Source organism: Aquarana catesbeiana, linkage group LG12 (genome assembly GCF_042186555.1).
Source record: "Aquarana catesbeiana isolate 2022-GZ linkage group LG12, ASM4218655v1, whole genome shotgun sequence".
Classification (NCBI taxonomy): domain Eukaryota; kingdom Metazoa; phylum Chordata; class Amphibia; order Anura; family Ranidae; genus Aquarana; species Aquarana catesbeiana.
Window position 1 is genome coordinate 67,798,607 of NC_133335.1, and position 20,002 is coordinate 67,818,608.

Genomic DNA, 20,002 nt, shown 5'->3' on the forward strand with positions numbered 1-20,002 from the left:
ATCTTACAGTTTCTAACAAACACAACATACTTCCAAAGTCTGCCCCCCTCCTCTCTCTGGAGAAACTGCTGGCCAAAACGAGGCTATCAAGACAGGAGGAGATCTGTGAAGGAGAGGGAAGGGGGCAGGTCTAGGCATGTCTGTCTAAAAAGGATAGGAGGGATGGGGGTGGGGCTGGGCAAAACAGGAGTGGTAAGAATGAACAGTAGGCATGCCTGTGTAGAAGAGAAGGACAACGTTTTCTGGAAGTGAGAGGCCCCCCATGCAGAATTCAGAAATAAGGAAGTAAGGTTGTCCCTGAAGAACAGTATGAAGCTGATTGCCAAGCTTAGAAAGTCTAAACAAAGCTAGACAGTCAGTTATACAGAAAATGAATAATGTCAAAGATAAAGATATTTTGCATATAATAGAATTTTTTTTTATTTTTGACTGGACGGCCACTTTAAAAACACATCCATTCTCCTCAATAAACTAGCAAAAAACTGAGGCATGACAGTAGGCGGGTTTACCGTTGTTGCCAGTATCCATTTCTCCTGTAGGTGGCAGTATAACCTGACATTTCAAGAATTCTTGTGCCTCAGTGGATGATGAAAGCAAAAAGGTATTCGCACCAGTGATAAAAATTACACAACTCTTAATGATTATTGGAGAAAACCTCTCCAAACATTTTTATTAACTTATATTTGCATTTCACAAAAAATACAGATTTAATTTTTTTGTTAAAAGAAAAAACACCTGCACAGAACAAAAATGATAAAAAATAATTATAAAGCCATCACAGTGTGTTTAGGTCAAAAACATTTTCAAGACAAAACTAAGCAGGATAAAAACAAAAAATACAATATATTTGCTTGCACAGTGGCCTGTAATGCATTCCAGAGCCACAGGCCATGTATACAAGACACTCCAGCAGGGAAGCAGTTAACACTCAACTACAAGGCCACACTGACCTAGGGGGTTTAAAGTCAACCATTTGTTTTTCTTGGTATGGGAGTTTGCAGTAGAGAGAACTGCAAAAAAAAAAAAAAAATTGTTTTTAATACCATTTACAAAAAAGAAAAAAAAAAAAAAAAAATCTATAAAAGGAATACCCATTTTCTTACACACATTAGTGAAAACTGGAGCAAATAACGGAATAGACTAGTCCTCAGTGACCAATCAGGTACTTGCTTCCTTTCTCAAGGCTGCACCAAGTATAGAAAAGAGAAATTGATAGGTTGCTGTGTATATCTATGCTTTTCTCTGCACCATTAATTTCTAGGAATTTCAGCACTATAGTAATCTTAATGTACTCAGAATTTCTTAGAAAGGCTCTACTAAGAATAACACTAGGCAAAACACCAAAGTGTTTAACTGCATTTTGGATTAAAAAAAATTAGAGAACATGTGAAGGCAGATTCCAGGGCTGTCTTCATCATCTGTGCTGCAATATTAAGGGCACATTCACTGTTGTATGCGTGAATGCTTGCATATTGCATTAGTGCAACCTATTCACTAACTGGGCTCTCAACACAATAAAACACCTTCACCTTTTTGACATTCACGTGTGCGTGTTGTTGTGGTGCACTATAGTGTGGGTGCTTTTTTAGATTACCATAGCTGTGCGTTGGGAAGCCAATCAAAATGAATGGCAAGGCACACCATGTATTCAATTCATACTCTTAAAAAAAAAAACCAAATGCATAGATGTAAATCCAGCCTAATATGGCCCATGGCATATCAGGTGTCCTAATACCTACTATACATGTGCTTGTTTTAGGTTTGTCACCACCAAGTAGTGAAAGGAGAGCAATGAGTACAGCCCTGGAGCAAGCACCTCCTAACACGTCAGCAGTGGTAGCGGATGACTATTCTATTACAACAGAACTAAACTCCCAGCTCCACCTTCCATCATTGTGGCAATTACATCCGCCGCCAGCCAGTCATCTTTTCCATGGGCTACCTCCAGGTGCTGGGTTTTCAGCCTCTCGATTGGCCAGTGGAGGCTGACATCATCCCGAACATGCGCACGAGAGTCAGTCATTGCTGAACAGCCAGAGTGTGCCAAGAATGTACATGCATATACAACTCAAGTATGCAATCAATAGACTGCAAGCAGACAGTAAGTGTATGCTCGCACAGAAGAGAAATAACATGTCTTCTGCAGTAAAGAACTGCCGGCACAGTTTTTTAAAGTTATGTTTAGTTCTGCTTTAAACTAAAGGAAAGTAAATGGAGAGAATTCCCTTCACTTCCTGTCTCGTTGCCAAAACAGGAAGTTACAGGAAACTGCTCCAAGGTTAGGGAATCCCTGGTTGTCACCAGAACTAGTGTCTCTACCAGAAATCCCCCCCTCCTCTGTTCTGGCGACAGCCCAAAATTGGGGATTGTCGGTAATTACAGGACAATTAGGGAGGGTGAATCTCCCTAAATGGGACACAGATTGCAACATAAAACTTACAAGTGTTCTAATCCCTCTTCACTCTGACCAAAATCTAAAAACAGTTTTGCCTTTAGTTATACTTTAAGGGCCTATGTCAACGGCATAAGTTTGAAAAGCTTCTTAGATTATTCAAAATTTAACAAGCGCATTTAACCCGCAGATGACCTCCCTTTGACCTGCTTCAAGTGGGTTGGCATTCTTATAGACTTGCATGGGTATGCAAAAGCCATCTGATGCAAGCAAAAGCCATCAACACATTACCTTACAGTGGTGCAGCATTGAGCCAAATATGACCCTAGGTTTTCAGTAAAGACATTAGCTTTTTCAAAGAAATCCAGTTCAGTTACCTGGCCCAGCTCAGGTCTCCAATGCTCCATCACTACCACAAAGGCTTCTGTTAGATGGGGAGCAAGCTCAGAGAAGGAAGGCTTGAAGTGTGTCTGTCAGCTTGGTTTGAAGCAAATAATAGCCAGCATGAGAACCCCACACCTCCAATCTTCATCTCAGGTAATGTGACCACGCCTCAAAAACACACCTTGTTTTAGTGTGCAGGAGAAGGAGGTTAAAGACTGCCCCCCCTATACAGGATTATTGATTATCCTGAAAGTAGCCAGACTTCAGCTTTCTGCTTGGAGTGGACACTGCATGTGGTGTTTTTAAACCTTATATGGCACATTTTCCACGCTGGACGAGTCTTTGGAGTAAGGTCCAAATGCAAGGTAACAATGTACCAACCGGCACATTGTTACAGATAGAACTTGTTTAATAGATTTCAATGACCCCCTTTCTAAAAGCACCAGCTAAGTCCTTGGCCTGTTTCTGGAAACAATCCGAATCATCCATCAATTCTATGTACAGTCACTTTGGAGCAGCATGAGCCTTGCTCTCCCTGCAAGGTACAGAACAAAGTATAAACAGCACATTGGTGGAAGTAAACCTTACACTGAACTTACACTGGACCCTCCTCCCTATCCCCCCAGGTCCCGCAATGTCCCGCTGTCAGAAACAGGCATGCAGCTTTACCGGTCAGGGGATTTGAAATCCCCACGGCTTAATCTCCTATCCATACCTCTCAGCGTGTACAGTTGGGAAGCATTCTAATTGGTCAGCAGCGTCACATGGATGGCACTGACCAATCAGACTCCATCTAGCCCAGTGGTTCACAACTCCTGTCCTCAAGACCCACTAACAGGCCAGGTTTTATGTATTACCTTGGGGAGATTCAGACTAGAATACTGCAATCACTGAGCAGCAAATGATATCACCTGTGATGTATTTCAGTTGTCTTGCAAACCTGGCCTGTTAGTGGGCCATGAGGACAGGAGTTGAGAACCACTGATCTAACCCATTCTGTCGGCGCTGGAGAAGAGAGAAATCCAGGAGGATTTCAAATCCCCAGACCGGTGCAGCGCCGTCCCAGTGCCTGACAGCAGGGGATCACAGGACTCCGGTACAGCGGGACCCTAGGGAGATGGGGAGGGGGTCCAGTGTAACGTTCACCTTGCAGATTTTCTATAAAGGTGAACTTGCACTTTAACAGGGAATTCTTTCCCCAAGAGGGCAGAACCTCAAGAGAACAGGAAAAAAAAGTCCAAAAACTATGAATCCTGTACAAATAGTGATCAGAAGACATATGTTTTGTTTTTTTTCAGTTAGTCTGCTTCTCTTTTCAGGGCCAATTCACACCAGTTTGTTGATCTGCGTTGTAGCGCAGCTGTAAAACAGAAGGACATCTGAAAAACAATCATTTCCAATGTGCCCTATTTACACCATAACACCACGCATGCATGTCAACGGACATTAAAAACTATGTCAAAAGAACATTAAAACAGATGTCAGCACGCATTAAAAGATAGATGAAAACGTACATGCATTTACAATACATTTTAGCACAAGTCAGTGTGAATTGGCTCTAAATCATACACATAAATTTTAACTAATTCCAATGAACTTTTGATTTCAAAGATGGCTGAAAGTATCAAGACAACCTAATGCCAATAGTGCTGATTTTTAGGAAAGCTATTTCTGGTAAGGTGCCTTGACCCATTGGGGAAAACTGATAAAAAAAAAAGTGTTTGAGGCAAAACTATCACAACTGGAGTGCAGCCAATCAGCTTTTAAATGTTCATTTTCTAAGCTGTGTGGGGGAAAAAAAAAAGAAAAATAGAAGCAGATTGTTTGCTATGGGCAATGACACCAGCATAGATCTGGTCTCAGATGTTTTTTATTAAATTCCTCCCATTAGGTCAATGTAGCTATTGGAAGCTCATTGGAATTATTACAAACACCTAGTGCTTGGCCAGCATCAGCTCAATCAAAAGTGAACTTCAACATAACAACAAATTATCCACTGAGTAAATTCAGCAGCAAAATGTTCTGCACCCAAGAGATCACCCAAATTATATCTTGGGTCTGGCCCTTTGGACTATATGAACGATAGCATCTGTGGAGCATCCCATGAGTGTATTTTAATAGAGAGTACCTCTATTAAAGCCTGTGCTTTTCCCATGCAGGGTTCTTAAATGCTCTTCTGTTAAGCCACATGAGTGAGGAGAACAGCCCTGTGTAAGGTCTGAATTGCTCCGGTAGGTGCTTGCACATGACTAGGGACAATCACCCTGTCCCATGTGCCAATGCTCTGGTGTCTACGCTTAAACAAGCAGAGGACATCATGTCCAAAAGTGACAGTGGGCCTTTTGATTTGCCACTCAGGCCCAAGCAAAGTCATATATGGATGGTCTTGTGCTTCCTCATGCCTGAAAGCCCTTAGTTAGAAAGTGCTCTAGTGGTGATGGAGCATAGTTTGGCAAGTATTACTGCCTTTGTGCTATCTGCAGAGATTATTACTTTGCTCAGAATAGGTAAAGTGACCGTGTCTCTTTAATGAGGAGAGCACCTAGTCATAAACCGGAAATATTTGGTTTTTCACTCAAAATACTTGGAGATTTAGTTTGGTAAAAGAAATACTTTATCCCCCCTGCATTTATTTTTTTTAATCAGCAGCACTTGTTTTCTACATGGCAAAACTGTACAAATTCAACAAGAAGGAGGCTCACAAAAACAAAATGGTTTCCAGTAACCATTCTGCATGTAACATTATATAGGAAATGGTCTACCAAAGTACAGAAAAGTACACAGTAATATTGGTGAATGGCGAGACATATTCTGATGTACTGAAAAGTTGCATAAATCCAGATGGCCAGAAGGAGTTTCTTTTCATAATAAAAACACTGGTCTGAAATCCAAAAGATGGAAAGGTGCATCTTGTAAAAGGGAGCTCAGGAACTAGCCTTCTCTTGTCATCTTCAAGTTTCTATTTTCCTAGAAACAGCAATGTAAAATGTTGAGGATCACAATTACAGCCAAAACAGGTATACAGGAACAGTTTTACCATACTCCGTGAACCACCCACCCCTGCCAAGCTAAACAACTGTACATTGTGTGAACTCTGATTACATATGTTTGTTTCTTTTTACCTCCATGCAAGTTTTCCTGTTATAGCTGTCTTAAGGCTTCACAAGAGCTCAAAATTAGAGAACAAGTTATGAACACTTGATTTTTTTTCAGAAATAATGCAATCTTCATTGCACAGCATTTGATGGAATTTTTGGTTGCGGCGATACCATGCTAATAGAACAGTGTTTTTCAAAATAACCAAGGCACTGCAACAAAGAAAGGTATTTTGTAGAAAACACAATGATCAAAATTAGAGAACAGCACTGTAGCACGGAGAAAGAATACAACGAAAATTTCTGAAGGTTACAATCAACAATTAGTAGGAAGTGTGGTGGTGGTGGTGGTGGGGGGGGGGGGTTCTTGCTTTGAATGACTTCAGCACATCTGCGGCCACAGGACATCTCTAGTCTCTCATTCTGCTCTGGTGTGATTTTTTGTTCCACTCTTCTTCCAGTCTCTTCCACAGTTCGTGACTGTAGTGGGCTTCTTGGCCATAATTGTCACCGAGGATTTTCCAGAGGTTTTCTATTGGGTTTAGATCAAGGCTCTGGGCTGGCCATTTCATTATTTCAATGTTTTCAGCTTCAAGAAACTGCTTTACCCGTTTTGCTGTGTGACAGGGGGCATTGTCGTGCATGAAAATTGCTGGCTGATTGGGTGATCATCGCAGGGAAGGAACTGCATGTTGTCGAAGAAGGTTCTGATAAACATTTTCATCCACTCTGCCATGTAGCTGTATAAGAGGCCCAACTCCTGCTGCAGAAAACATCCCCCAAACCATGACGCTTACCCCTCCACCGTTCACCGACTTTACACTTTGGGTTCAGCCGTTCCACAGTTTGACGACGAACATAATATTTTCCATCGGACCCAAATAAATTAAACTTGCTTTCATCACTCAAAGTGAGCTTTGGACCAGTTCTCTTCTGTCCTTACAACATGCTCCTCAGAAAAGGTTAGTCTAGCCTTTTGATTCTTTCTGCTAATGAGAGGTTTGGTCACTGCAGAGTGGGCTTTCAGTCCAAATTCCCTTAAATGGCGAGACATTATGACGAGACAGATCTTTACTCTGTTCAGCACTGAACTGGCGAGCAATTGCAGCTGCAGTGTTGAACCAATTGCCCATTGAGACTATCCGCATTATCCTGTCCTCTCTTGCATTTGTCTTTTGTGGACGACCAGCTTTCTTGGGGGACTTGAATGAGTTTGTGACGTTGTAAAGATGCAATATTCTACAAACCACAGATTTAGAATGACAAACTTCTCTTGCTATGCCTGAAAGGGTCATCCCTTTGGGCTTCATCTGGACAAACCTGCTGCCGGAGGGTTTCAGTCATTTTAAAACAGCTCTGGAACGTTAGGCTGCCAGTGAAATAGGGTTTGTCAGATAATTAAAGAGATTAGAAAAAGGTGCCAGAGTAACACCAGGTATCTGAATGTGTTCTCTAATGTTGATTAATGTTCTTTTTCAAATATCACTAAAGTTTTTTATTCTGTGCTTCAAAATATATGTAACTCATGAAATATGCTTAACAAAACTGCTCTTTTACACCTGTTTAGATAATTGCAGATAGGACTAAGCAGTGACCTTGAAATTTAGGAAACGGAAGGTTGTGCTCCAATTTTGAGCTCCAGTGTAGTAACATAAAAAAAAAGAAAAAAAGAAAAAAAAAGACACACGGGGACCATGGACGTACAAGAGGTAACAGAGTACCAAAGGAATAGATCAGTCAGAAGTTCAAATGAAATTACTTTTTTTTTTCAAGGGCTACATAAATCTCCCTTTCAGGGTTTTTGAACAGAAACATGCTGTCTGCAGCTGCTATTCTAGGGTATAGGGCAGTTGTGTGCATAATAACAGTTTGCAGGTAGGCACAGCAAGAATCAGTAGATTCACTAGAGTGTCCATGACAGCCTTGTCTCAGAGGAAATAGGCTGCATGATGTAACCAGAAGACTGGTGTTATCTAGTAGAAATACCATCTACCAGAAATACAGCAAGCATTGCAGTAAAAATAGCATTTTTAAAATTTAATGATCTGTTAACGTTTTTTCCCTGGAATTCTACTATAACCACTTCCCGCCCGGCCTATAGCAGAATGACGGCCGGGAAGTGGTTCAGATATCCTGACTGGGCGTCATATGAGGATAACTGCCGGCGTGCATCGCAGCGATCGTTGTTTCAGCGTGTCAGTCTGACACACCGCAACTCCGATCTAGGTAAAGAGTATGTCGGAGAATCTTACCACGTGATCAGCCGCGTCCAATGACGGCTGATCACAATGTAAACAGAGCTGTTTATCGGGTTTTCCTCACTCGATTGAGTAGAGGAGAGCCAACTGGCTGCTCTCCTGTTGGGGGGGGGGGGACCCCCCTCGGATGCCCGGGCCCAGGACCACCAGGATGCCGGCAGGGATGGCCACCAAACAGGACCACCAGGTATGTCAATCAGTGCCAATGAAAAATGCCTGCCAGTGCCGCGTTTCAGGCCTATCAGTGCCACCTCATCGGTGCCGCCTTATCCGTGCCCATCAGTGAAGTAGAAAACTTGCTTATTTACAAAATTTTACAACAAAAAACAAAAACTTATTTTTCTAAATTTTCTGTCTTTTTTTATTCGTTATGCAAAAAATAAAAAACCAGCAGAGGTAATCAAATACCACCAAAAGAAAGCTCTATTTGTGGGAACAAAATGATACAAATTTAGTTGGGTACAGTGTAGCATGACCGCGCAATTGTCATTTAAAAAGTGACATCACTGAAACTTGAAAATTGGCCTGGGCAGGAAGGTGCGAAAGTGGTATTGAAGTGGTTAAATTGTGGTGATTCTAAAGCATAAACATTTTTTATCCTAATGCATTCTTTGCATTAAGGTAAAAAAACTTTTAGGCATCAATTGTGGCCAGCTTGCACATTACATGCAAAAAAATGTGCAATTATTTTAATTTTGTAAAGATTTACGTATCCTTTAAGTGTTGAGAAGTTTGTTTTGTTTAATTTCCTTTACAATCACTTTTAGTGAACTACAAGCACAAACAATCTTAAACAGATTGTTATTAATTTTACCAACTTATTTTCTTCTGCAAACGTGTAAACAGGTATAAAAAAAAAAAGCATAAAAGAAGAAGGCAGGACCTCTTGAAAAAGCCAGTAATGCCACAAATGTTAGAATCGTCTCTTAGCCACGACCATTTACCCCCAGAATAGCACTTAAATAAACTATTGCGAATTTACTTTGCAGGGTCAGAGTTTACAAGATAAGTGACTTGATTGCCTGACTAGCGCTTGTTGTACAGGCTTTGCGATTTGATATTTAAGTCCAGAGTTTACTACAAAGCTACTGCTACTTGATTCAGCACTTATTATTGTTATTATTGTGGCCTGACAGCACTCTATTATACTGCTATTACAGAAGCAAGCATCCGTGGAAGGAGTAGTCGTACACAACGAAGATGAGACTCAGAAGCGGGTCCCACCGCTGATGAACTGACTGTAGCACAAAACGGTTTTCCAACAGAGGATTGTGGAGAAGCTTGGTCAACGCTCCAGCCTCACACTGAAACTTGATGCTTTTTGATAAAACCCTGAGTGTATAAACTAAACTTCATGCTGGAATTAAACATTACTACAAAACGTAGCTACCCATTTACAAACATGAAGGAAAGTGGAAAGGTATGTAGGGCTTTGGGGAAATGTGGGACTCTTAGTCTGTTTTATTCTGTATAATAAAATAATATTTTTATGAAAAATATGGCTTTTAGTGAATAACATGTAATCACAGAGTATATTCTATGGTGAGTAAAGAAGTGAAGTAATAGGACCCATCCATCTTACCTCTGGTGGAGGTGGTTTGATAGTGACAGGCTGCGACGTCCGTCGGGGCGGGGAAGGTTTTGGCTGCACTTGCTGTTGTACGACAGGGTTATAATACGTCACTCCTCCATACACCTGTGACTGTGCCTAACACAAGAAAACAAAAAAACAACACCTTAACATAATCAGATCCCACTAAATATCATTACCTCATCTTTCACCTTTCTGAAACTACCTCTCCAAACTTTAGAGAAAGTTGATGTAAAAGCCTTTTTCTATCCACACTAATACAGTAACAAGATCTGAAAACTCTAGAACAGAGACACACTCTGTTCACTGCCAGCTGCATCTTCAGGTTTCTTAAAATGTTAACCTATATAATACAAAAAAGGGACATTAGTCATTGACACTGTTGAACATAAACTGACTTTAAAAAAAAAAACTGAATTAAAACTCAAATATATCTGAAACTTTTTCTGCATGGAGCAGGGAAGGGCTAAAAGCTCTACCAAGTTTAAAGTGTTACTAAACCCAGGACCCTGCATTCACTACATCTGGTCTCCCACAGTACAGAACATGGAAATGCAATAATTTTAGTAAATATAAACTGTTAAATACCTTTTCACATCAGCAGTATAGCAGTCTTGTGATTTCTATCAGTGCCTGGTTAAAGCTTGTAGGAGGAGTTTTCATACTCCCCTGATTGTTCTGAGGCTGCAGGACCCCTGACCCTCTGTCTTGACGGGGCGGATTGGCCCTGTGCTGAACAGATGCACTCACAAAAAAACAAAAAAAAAAACTCTCTAGCAATAGAGAGGGGGGTTTAGAGAATCAGAGAAGCCAGGATAAAACAGCCTTTTTACACAATGCAGAGAATTAACTCCTTAGGTTCCACAGTGCGTATAACAAGAATGCTTTACTGCATATACAGACTGATTTTTACTGTTGTGGGTTTAGTAACACTTAAACTTCTGTATGTGTCCCTGTTGGTGAGATTTCCCCTCATTTTCGGGGCTAATACACATGACCTGGAATGGATGTGAGGGGAAAGCCCAAAACCTGGCAGAGGTTCTAATCCCCATTAACCTACAGTATTTTAACCTATTGGGGAAGATTCCCTTCACTTCCTGTTCTGCAAAAACAAAAAAAGGAAGAGGAAAGAGATTTCCTCAAATTGAGGAAAGCACCCTTTTAGACAATCACCTAAAAAGTACCCACTGTAAGACCTCCCCTTAAATCCTGTTCTGGTGACAGCTGTGAAAGTTTGGATCTTCCATCACTTTTTGCGCTTTTGACCATGTCCACTGGCTAAAGATCTACACTTACCAGCAGGGATGGATTGGTAACTTTAGTGTTAGTTCAGCAGAAACTGACAAAATATCTAACCTCAGAACACGGTCTACCTACTGCCTGAAGACATAAAGAGTTGTATATAAAACCCTGAAAATAATCTTTTAGTTCTTTTAGATTGCTAAATATACAATTGAAAGCATTGTTACATCTGTTTGGTCCTTTAAAAAAACAAAAACAAAAACAAAAACCACACAGGTCAGAAATCTGATCAGCTGATGTACTTGGTGTTGCACAGCTATTAGTTATAATGTCCACAGCTAATATAATGTTCCGCACATTCTGTGTTATGAAGAGGTGGTGGTGTTTGAAGTCCTGTCTTATGGTGGGAAATTTGATTCTCCATAGATGCAGTAGAATGAGTGAGCGTTGTCACTCTAAAAACAGAAGTGTGTTACTGGCAGGATCACCAAAAAAAAAAAAAATCATAAAACAAATGCAAGTCGCATCTAAGGACTTATAAGGCTGCAACATTTTTACGCTTTAACCATTTCTACAAACAATTTCCAGTGATAAACACCTTCTCACCTGTGTATTGGGGTAGAGATGAGGTGGTGGTGGTGGGGGTAATGCACCTGGGGGATAAGGGTAGGCTGGGTTGCCAAAATTAATGACTCCAGGGGGAGCAGTGAAGTATGGTGGGGGCAGCAACTGCTGTGGGGGAGGCTGGCCTGGAGGAATGGAGACTGGTGCAGGGTAAAGGCTTGGGGTAGTCATGGGGGCGGGAGACTGGTGCGGGTGCAAACCTGAAAAGAAAAAAAAAAAAAAAAAAAAACATTTTTAAGTAGGCATTTCAAAAATATATGAATTCTGACACAAGACAATTCTAAAGAGGAGTTGTGTATTTTTTGTCTGTGCTGGTTTCCTTTGGATAGTCTGGTTTCCTCCCACAAATCAAAAATATACTTCATTCACTTATGACCAAATAGGCTTTAGTGTGTATAAACTGATAGGAACTCTTGATTTTAAGCTTCTCTAGAGCAAATTCTTCCACGTGTTTCTATGTCCTATATCGAGTTCTACATAATATGATAACGCTGTTGGGCCATAAATAGATGTACCAGACAAGCCACTTATGTTTGTCATTGCAACAGTACCTGTACCTGCACTGGGAAAAGAAAGCTGTTCAGACGAACATCGTCTGAATGTGATCACACATCACTTGTGCCGATTAACATTGGTAAAGTCAATTAACACAAAATGAACCAGCCACTGAGGGAACCGGATTCACAAACAGATCAATGAAGAGATTTGTAATAGCTCAACAGGGTAGTACAGAAGCTTAGTGGTTAGCACTTCTGCCTGGCAGCAATGTGGTTCTCCGTTTGAATCCTGACCAAGACAATGAGGGTTATTTACAAAAGGCAAATCCACTTTGCACTTCAAGTGCAAACTACAAGTGCAAAGTGCACTTGAAATTCCACTGAAAGTGCAGTCGCTGTAGCTCCGAGGGGGACATGCGAGGAAAATAAAAAACAGCATTTTAGCTTGCGTATGATTGGATAATAAAATCAGCAGAGCTTCCCCTCATTTCAGATCTACCCCTCAGATTTACAGCGACTGCACTTCCAAGTGCACTTGTAGTTTGCACTTGTAGTGCAAAGTGGATTTTCCTTTCGTAAAAAAACCCCAATGTCTGCTTAGATAGCCCTAAAAAGTTTGTATGTTCTCTCTGTCCTTGCGCACTCCAAAAAGACATGCTGATAAATTAATTGGTTCCTGTTACAAAACTGTTCCTAGTATGATATTCTACTGAGAACATTCAAGACTGCTGCTTTACCATCTGTCCCAACAAAAGATAAAATCGCTTTGAGTCCCTAGGTTAAAATAATAACTGATATTAGTAATTGTAGGATGCCATGGCACAGCTGATGGTTGAGCCAGAAAATAATTACTGCCAAGGTATGCACCGCCATAAACAGGAAATTACTACACATCTTATACACCAAAATTCCACTGCCATTTAAAGAATTTAGAAATAATATATAACAATATCAGCGCTATAGTCCTTGTAGCTATCAGTAATAGTTGCTTGATTTCAAAACAGTCCATATAGGTAGGTGCATATATTGGTAGATGAAATCTTTTGTCTTTAATAATCACCAGCGCTGAGGGCAGCTTTCATGGAGAGCGAAGCCAACTCTTAAAACGACCATATAAAACAAAACGAAGAAGGCGCCTCTGAGTGCAAGCATTTAGACATATAAATCGCATAAGTACACTTACAGTAAGGATGGACAAGGTGGAGTTGCAGTAAAACAGTCATCTGGGATTAGTAAGCGTCCAATTAGCGTGTTCCTATAATGAAACTCCAGAGGGACGGCCGCGGACACATGACTCGTGGGCTGCTGTACAGCTCCTATACATGGCTTCTGGAGGAGGGGCAGAGATCTCCCTCTGACTTCAGCTGGGGAGGTCACATGGCTGCTCAGCCCCTCCTTCAGTAGCCCTGGAGACCAGCCACATGACTGGCCTTAAACTCACTCTTAAAGCGGTTGTAAACCCATAAAAAAAAAAAAAAAAAAAAAAAAACACCCTGCAAGACTAAAGGCATAATGAGCTAGTATGCATCGCATACTAGCTCATTATGAAATGCTTACCTTCGATCGGAGCTGTTGCAACGGTCCCCTTACACAGCTGTGACGGGCGACATGTCTCCCAGAGTTATTTCTGGGTTTGCGGGCTCCGGCGTAGTGATTGCCCAGAGCCGCGATGGCGTCACTCACGTGCATGCGTGCAGGAGCTGCCAGTCACGGCACAGGCCCTTTAGAAATGGTACGATCAAGCCGTTTCTTCAGTGCGCATGCGCCGATGACGTCGGCACAAGCGTATATGGTAAATATCTCCTAAACCATGCAGGTTTAGGAGATATTTACAGGCTTACCTGCAGGCTCAAGTGGTGTAACAGGGTTTACAACCACTTTAAAAAGGTTCTCTTAAATAAATCTTCAGGGGATCAAATAATTATTTTCCCCAATGTATGTCCTGTTGTGAGCAAAGATTGCTGCTTCCATTTTGGAGTTTTCTTGAAGTAAAAGACTTACTAGTGTGCAGCATGGTATGCCTGCCTATAATAGAGGTGCTGACAGTGACAATTTATAATCTTTTATTGCTACTAATAGTGGCAAGGGCGGGGGGGGGGGGGGGGTGGGGTTGGGCAGAGAGAGACAGACACAGAGCTTACAGTCAGGGAGGGAGGGGGTGAGGGGTAGAGAGGAGAGGAGAGCAAGGCTGTGGATGACAAAGGGACGTACGCTGACCACGGTGGTTAGGGCTCAGCAGCCCTGATTATCGTGGTCAGCTCAGAGAAGAAGTGGCAGGATCAGTCAGGTTTTTTTACAGATTAGAGAGGAGCAGATTATGCAGCACAAGCACTGTGCTGTTTAAAAATTGGAGATCCTGTTTCCTTAAAGCAGTTTTTTTTTTTGGGGGGGTTAACAAACACTTTAAAACTGTCATGATTTCTTTAAAACTGCAATAGACGCATACTTGTCTTTAATGTTACTGAATAAATGTGCACTTAACTTTCCTCTCTTTGTTACTTAAACAAATCTATGCTGCAATAAGGCCCCCAATCACCCTGACCATCCTACTTCAAGAAAACCCCAAAATGGAAGCAGCAGTCTTTGCTCACAACAGGACATACAGTGGGAGAAATAATTACTTGATCCCCTGCAGATTTTGTAAGTTTGCCCACTTACAAAGAAATTAAAGGTCTATAATTTTTATTATAGGATAGAGACAGAATATCAAACAAAAATCCAGAAAGAAAACACGATACAAAAGTTATACATTGATTTTCAGTTCAGTGAGTAAAATAAGCATTGGATCCCCTACCAACCAACAATAATTCTGGCTTCCACAGACTGGCTACAGTATGTTCTCATGTGGTACACAGATTAGTCCTGTCAATTTAAGAAGGGGCTCCTAACGACAACTCGTTACAGGTAAGACACCTGTCCACAGAATCTCTTTCTTCCATTCAAATCTCACCATCATGGGCAAGACCAAAGAGCTGTCAAAGGATGTCAGGGACAATATTGTAGACCTGCACAAGGCTGGAATGGGCTACAACACCATCAACAAAAAGCCTGGTGAGAAGCAGTCAACTGTTGGGGTGGTTATTCGCAAATGGAAGAAATACAAAATAACTATCAATCACCCTCTGTCTGGAGCTTCATGCAAGTTTTCGCCTCATGGGATAAGGATGATCATGAGAAAAGTGAGGGATCAGCTGAGAACTACACAGGAGGAGCGTGCCCAGTGTGCATGAGGCCTTTTAAAGCCATCTGCCCCTCATTCACAGTGTAACCTAAAGGTAGTAAATATCTTTAAACACTCAAATACCAAGTACCTGGGTGGGGAAGGTGCATTTCTTGCTGTACAATCATGCCCTGAGGGGGCAAAGGGGAAGAGCCATCAGTGTGAGCATATATTGGTCCTTGGAATTGGACTGAAAAAAAAAAAAAAAAAAGAAATTAGTAAACCAAAGCTATTTTCTACAACAAAGAAGAACAGACTACATCAGTGAGGCACTCACGTGGGTCATAGTAATGACCTTCCATAAGGCTAATGTGCATTGGAGCGGGAGCAGGATCAGGAACCGGCCTCTGACGCTGAGAGGAATACCTCTTGACACGGCCACTTTGAACTCCCTACATAGAAGGTAATAAATAAATAAATCCTCATCAATCTTATTACTGCCAACCAAGAGCAGCAAGGCAACGAACTACATATTTAGGTGAACCATTTTACCTGCCAAAATAGCCATATAAATACTGTTCAGCTAGTTTTTTCCCCCCATCACACCCAACTTCAAAACTGGGTAGCCATGCAAGCACCACAATTTTCTTTTCAGCTTTGTGGGCATATTCTTGCCTCTCATTCGACTTTCAATGACCAGTAAGAGGAAAGCCATATCACTGTCCAACAAACATGTAGGCGACATATGAAGCTGCCAACTTGAAACCATCCTGGCTTTGCATTTCTGACAGAACTGTGTGACTCGCAAGACTGGCTGAACAGAATAAGATATTTTAGCAGGCAAATCAGTTCACAAATATTTCATTCAATTTGGATGTTTGGCTGGGGGGGTTCCACTTTAAGTTTACCATACACTATTTTATTACATGAACATTTCCACTTCCCTTTCCCTCCTGTTCTTGGACAATGTAACATCTACACATACTGTGGTGACTGGTATAAGGGGCGTACCTGTGTGGATGCTGGGGTATCTTCCTGACAACTCAGTAAAATGGAAGTGATTTGGGGAAGCTACAAAACATTTTCAACATTACACAACAAGTCCAGTTTAATGTGACCAGTATGCTATGGATGCAGCATGTTCCATGAATGATAGAGGTTTAAAAAGGACCCATAGACCTGCACTGAAGAGGAACAGGACAGTGCAATCACTGTGCATCACTACTAACTAGCCAGGAAACACAGCATGCACACCTCATTAAAGTGGAAGTACACGTAACCAATTTAGATGTACGTTTATAAAACTGAGAAGTTTTTTCTCAATTCAGTTCTCGGCAGTTCTCAGAGGAAAATTATCTCCTCTGCAGCTGGTTTATGAAATTGAGAACTTCAGTTCTCAGAGGGAGAACAGGGAAGAAGAGAAAACGGGCGAGGTAAGTGTAAAAGTGGGTGAGCTGCCTGTACATATATATATATATATATATATACACACACACACACACACACACACACACACACGTATATAGTATATGTATCCATTTTTAACTCACTGGTGCTGATATTAGGAAGAAAGAAGCCTTCTTCCTCTTATCACACCAGCTTCTCTCCCAGATTCTCCACCTCTGAGCTGGTGAATATGGAAGGGAGATATTTCAGTGTAAAGGCTGCGAGATCTTCAGATCTCACTTTTATAAACTGTCCATTTGTGACAAAACGGTCATGTACTGTGATGAGAAGCGGAGAACATGTTCTCTGCTCCTTATCTCAGCTATATAAACCGGTACACCCCAGAGATAACCAGAGATCAGCCGTCATCCTGAGGATGACGGCTGAACTCTGTTTTATAAAACGGACACCTTAATGTGTTTGGGTAAAGTCTGAATTCCTGTCAAGATTTTACCTCTTCAAATTATATGAAGACAACAAAAAACCTGCAGTAAAATCAACACAGCCATTCAGCATCAATGGGAGTTACTTACCATTCCCTCCATGCGGCCATATTGTGGGGGTGCTCCAGGCATGTGAATGTGATTCGGAATACCTGTCAAAGTTGTTTAAAAAGATTAATTTATGAACACATGCTTAAATTTGCTTTACTACCCCCCCCCCCCATATTTTCCCAGTGCATGTGTACTGTACATACAAAAACCAATCAATACTGAACTATAGTACACACACACACACACAGTAGGCATTCATTTTCTGCAGAGAACAAATGCTCATTCTATGATTCCACTGGGATCTATTAACTTTTTTAACCATTTTGAAACAAATAAAGAAAGGAAAATACCTTTGCAGCGTTTTTTTTTTTTTTGTCCAATCAGGGAAATTTCACTTCCTGCCCTGGAGACACAACTGGACATAAGTGGAGAAGATTTGCCAATAGATACACTTTGGGTGTTGCCTAGTCCAACAATGTCAGATGTGCTCAGTAACCCAACTCTTCTAAGGAAATGCTTAGCAAGGAATAAGCACACATCGTTCATGTCCGTGTGTCAGCAGGGCCCTTTGCTGCAGATGTCTGGGTAGCAAAATCCTGACTATTAGGACTCATTTACACCAGGGAATGGGTGCTATAATCTGTACAATGCATACTCACTGGTGTGTGTTGTGTAGGGGCGCTGTAGTGCGTTGTTACAATGCATCACACTTTTTTTTTTTTTTTTTTTAAAGTGGTTCTAAAGCCTAAACATTTTTAACCTTAATGCAGTCTTTGCATTAAGGTACAAAATGTTTAAGCATTTAATTGGGCCCCCCTCCCCCATACTTACTTGAGCCCTCATTCGATCCAGATCTGTGTATGTCTGAAACTTTTCTCGCCCCTCACTTCCATGTCTCACTGGGTTCGCTGGGGCACCAGTAGCCCTTGGCTTCCACTGCTGTCAATCTAAGCCAGTGACAAAAGAGCAGGGGGCAGGGCCAAGTCCCACTCTATCAATTAAGACAGCAGTGGGCTTGGGAGCTAGCGTGCACGCATGTGTACCCCCACGGAAAGCGGCTTCCTATGGGGGGCACTGGACAGTGAGGAAGAGCCAGGAGCACTGGCTGGGGACCTCCAAAAATGCAGAATGTTGTTCCTACTTTTTCCAGTGCATGCCAATACAGAGCCAAATGCATATGTGAATAAACCTTTACACATAAAGCGAACCTTCAGTAATTTTTTCAACTTTCCATTTATTAAATCGTCTAACCTTGTTGTTTTAACTTTGGATAGCTCAGGATTGTATACACACTCCTCTCCAATAAATGGGTCACTCTCAGCCCGGGGTAAGCCGTCTTAACTCTTCCCCTGCCAGAGAGACATGATATCTGTCCCTTTTTTAATGGGGGAGTTTAAGAATATCTGACACTTAACCTCATGGCTACCATGGAGCAGCTTATCCTTATAAGAATCCTTTTTTTTTTGTTCTCCAAAATCAGGTTTAGGATTTTGGCACCTTTTTGGGACAATTGGAACGGACAGCATCGCCTCCCACCGACAACTTAAAGTGGAAATTGAAACATTTTTTTTAAACTTTCCATCTATTAAATCTTCTACCCTTGTTGTTTTAACTTTGGATAGAATTTTTTTTTTTTCTGCCAGTAAATACCTTATACAGCCCACTTCCTGTTTCTTGTCTGGTCATTAGCCTAGGCTTATGACATCATGCACAGCTTTCTCTCACTCATGTGAGAGCTTGCCTGGAAGGGAGGGGGAATGAGTCATAAGAGGGCCAATCACAGAGCTGCAGAGTTGAAGGCGTACCTCTGTGTGTCTGTGTAAACTCCAGGAAGTGAAAAGGAAGCAGCAGATTCAGCTGCCCACAGTTAAAATGGTTGCAGCCAGACCTGGAGCGAGATTTCTGCAGCAAGTACAGAATCTATCTCATATATTATATATATATATATATATATATATATTTAATTATATTATACACATACAAATTGGTTGGAGGGAAGCTTCAGAATGGCAAAGATGTTTGTATTACAAATTATGTGGCAGACTGCAGTTCCTCTTAAGTATTGTAAGTATTCTAGACATACCACATTTCCAATAAAAGCTAGGCCTGGTACTGCCCACTCTAGTTTTCCAAGGCTAATGGTTAGTGAGCGAGAACCCCTATCAAATTAAAGTGTATGTTACCCCATCATTTCAGATTTTTGATGTGCGTCTGTGTTACCATGTACTTGTATTAAAGAGTATCCTTTTTCTTTTTGCATTTCTTCCAGTGTGAAATACCTGGTGATCCTGCCAGTCCTGCTTTCTTAGTTCAAACTGACCACTCCAGGCATGCAAGTACATCCCTCCCAATGTGGTCAGTTTGCTTTTTTTGCATTCTACTTGGGAGCAGAGCCTGTCTGAACTCCAGTGGTCAAGCTTCTGCCGACACTCCCCCTGCCCAGCTAATCATTGGGAAGATCAATGTACAGCTCTCCTTCTGCCCCCTGCTGACACACGCCCTGCCCAGCTCTTCACTATTTCTGTCTCTGCATTTTATACCGGTCTAAGTCTGCTCTCTGTTTAAGCTGCTGTTGCCACCACAGACCACCAAGTTCAAAAACTCAAAATAACCATCAGTAGTTATGTAGCATAGACACTAGACTCTTATAAACATGTTAGACATTGTAAACTAAGCGGGTCATCATTTTTCCATTATTGGACGTATTCCCTTTTATATATGCATTGTGCTGGCAGTCTCAAGTTCACAGTGGCTGTATGTATGTATAGTGCTCTGCTCTCCATTCATAGACTTACTCCCGCCAATGATCCTGGGGCTCT

General features: G+C 41.4%; 1 protein-coding gene across 1 annotated transcript in view; it reads right to left on the reverse strand.

The window, feature by feature from the left end:
- Positions 1–634: 634 nt before the first annotated feature.
- The window catches only part of CASC3 (CASC3 exon junction complex subunit), a 53,740-nt gene continuing 34,372 nt past the window's right edge, over positions 635–20,002 (reverse strand). Inside the window, exons 8-13 of the mRNA XM_073608001.1 lie at positions 17,223–17,284; positions 15,581–15,695; positions 15,395–15,493; positions 11,569–11,786; positions 9,712–9,837; positions 635–5,743 (exon numbers count right to left, since the gene is read on the reverse strand). Of these exons, the coding sequence (XP_073464102.1) occupies positions 5,708–5,743; positions 9,712–9,837; positions 11,569–11,786; positions 15,395–15,493; positions 15,581–15,695; positions 17,223–17,284 (656 nt within the window). The 3' untranslated portion in view covers positions 635–5,707. The remainder of the gene's footprint in view (positions 5,744–9,711; positions 9,838–11,568; positions 11,787–15,394; positions 15,494–15,580; positions 15,696–17,222; positions 17,285–20,002) is intronic.